The sequence below is a fragment of the Asparagus officinalis genome, chromosome 9, assembly GCF_001876935.1.
Source record: "Asparagus officinalis chromosome 9, Aspof.V1, whole genome shotgun sequence".
In the NCBI taxonomy this organism is placed as follows: domain Eukaryota; kingdom Viridiplantae; phylum Streptophyta; class Magnoliopsida; order Asparagales; family Asparagaceae; genus Asparagus; species Asparagus officinalis.
In genome coordinates, this window is record NC_033802.1 from 50,946,524 (window position 1) to 50,948,959 (window position 2,436).

General features: G+C 40.7%; 1 protein-coding gene across 1 annotated transcript; it reads left to right on the forward strand.

The window, feature by feature from the left end:
* LOC109824452 lies at nucleotides 86-1,922 on the forward strand. The gene has a single exon (XM_020391056.1). It carries the CDS (start codon nucleotides 364-366, stop codon nucleotides 1,714-1,716), a length of 1,353 nt encoding a protein of 450 aa, XP_020246645.1. The 5' UTR covers nucleotides 86-363; the 3' UTR covers nucleotides 1,717-1,922.

Genomic DNA, 2,436 nt, shown 5'->3' on the forward strand with positions numbered 1-2,436 from the left:
ATACCTTTGGTAGGCTGGACCCCACTTGAAACTACCGAGTGAGGGACATCATGCCTTGGTTATGTGCACATATATATGCAAGAAATCTCAAGATAGATGAAAGAGGCGAAAGAACGCAATTTGTTTATAAAAAATAAAATTCTGAAAGGTGCTCTTGATAATGTTTCTTCTTCTTTCCATCCTACCTTTATTCACGCCAATTTTGCCACCTTTGCCACCCTAATTCACGCCTATTCTCTCCCTGTCAAACTCTCTCCAGCACCAGAAAGTCTTCTCCTCTCAATTCTCTTCTTCTTCCTCCTCCACCACAAACAAATAGAGCTAGAAACAAAGTTGTGAAGGAGAGCAAGAAGAAGGAAGACAATGACCCAACTCCGGTTAACTCTTTTCTATGATTATCTCCTCTCTTTTGCCATTTTCCTCTACTCCCAACCTCTTTACTTGGCCTATCTCCTGTACTTCTCTCCTTACATCCTCCAACTCATCTCCTTCCTCTTCCCTCTTCTCCTCTCCACCTCCATCTTCCTACTGCTTTTCTCCCCTCACTCCTTGACTGAAGGTGAAGACGTCACAGTTTCTCTTTTAGATCAATTGGCTACTTTGGTGGTTTCGGCAGTTGGCAATGTCTTTGAGTGGGAGGTTGAGGCAATGGGTGAGCTTTACGATAATGTGGGTTTAAACTGTGAGGTTGGAGAAGCAGGCCCATCTAAGGTTAATGTGGAAAATTCAGCAGAGACTGATGCTTTGCAGTCAAATTCTGTTAGTGGAGAAAGAGTTAGTTTGAAGGGCAGTGGATTTGAGCCAGAAGATGCCATTGCCGAGGTTGGCAACTGTGAAGTCGCAAGAGAACCAGTCGAGTTTTCATTGAAGAGTTCTGAAAAAGACAAGCTTTTAGAGTATGATGCTAGCCACAGAATGAGCAATTCTAGTGCCAAATGTGATATGAGGGAGGAACCAGCTGAGTTTTCCTCAGAGAAGTCTGAAAGAAGCGAGAATTCGGAGTCTAATTCAGGTACTGGAGACGAAGTCTTTGTGCCTCAAACGCCTGACAGAACCTCTGAAATTATTGTGAATTCTCCTTTGGCGAGGAGAGTGAAGAAACGAGGCGAATCTTTTCACAGCCTATCGAGGAGTGGTTCTATGAGGACTCGATCAATGAGCATGTCAGCCGAGTTTTATGAATGTTCTAGTTCGAATTTTGAAGTTGAAGGCCCAAAGAGTTCTGAGAAAAATGAGCTTTCAAAGTCAAGATGCCCGAGCAAAATGCAAGAAAATCTTAGCAAGTCTCTTTCACTTAGAAGCAAAGATCTACAAAGAGAAGGTTCGATGAGGAAGGAGAAAGAATGGAGGAGGACACTAGCTTGCAAGCTGTACGAGGAGAGAATGGCATTCAAGATACAAGAAAAGAGAACAACAGCCGAGGGAGCTGAACAGATGGATTTGTTATGGGAGACTTACGAGTCTGATGCTGACGGAGCCAACAAATCCAAGAGCAAAGGGAAGAAAGGAAAGAAAGAGTCTTATATCGATGGAGAGGATGGCGACGAGGAAGAAGAGGAATCCGTGTCAAGGTTGTGTTGTCTTCAGGCATTTAGACTGTCGTCGGGTAGGATGAACTTGGGAGTAGGGAGGCCTAACTTAGAGAAGATTTCAAAGGCTTTCAAGGGATTTGGCTCGTTTCGTCGCTCAAGCAGTAATAGGAGCAGAAAAGGGTGAAGAATGGCACAACTACTTGCAGAAATAAGGTAGAAACTTGAATTTCAATGTAAGTAGAAAGCAGCAAATTAAAACATGGGTAAATATATAAACTCATGTCTATAAAAGGTTTTCTTGTTCAGTTGATTTCAATTTTGTAACTGAATGAAATTTGCAAATTATATTTACTCTGTTATTTATTAATCTAAATTTATTGTTGTGGTGAATGTTGAGCCTGCTTGAGCACTAGGCATTTGGATGAGAATTACTTGCAAAAGGAACTCTTAAAAGTATGCGTATCCATTTTGTTACTGTTACAAATGGTTTTTGTGTATCCTCTTTGCTAGATATAACATGATGCCTGCATGAATTATATAAGTCAGTGAATGTGTTACAGTCAGATTGTTGCGAATTATGAACTCTGTAATCTTCATGTTCTGATAAGAATAAAATCAAATAAACTTTGGTTTATTAGCGAACATATTTTACTGATTACGTTTATAAATTAAAATTTAGTTTATTGTACGGAACTAGAACGAGCAGGAGAAAGAGCTAGAGTCATCAGTTACACTTTCCAAATGTAGTGAATGTTGCGTGCAGCGGAAATTTCGGCAGCACTTCGGCAGCACAACAAAAGAGTCAGGTCGCAATAGGAATTCCTATTTCATAAAGAAAGCAAGAACCTTAAGAAAAATATCTCAACCAAGTGAGATATCAGCTCTTCCTCTCATCAGTTCTAGG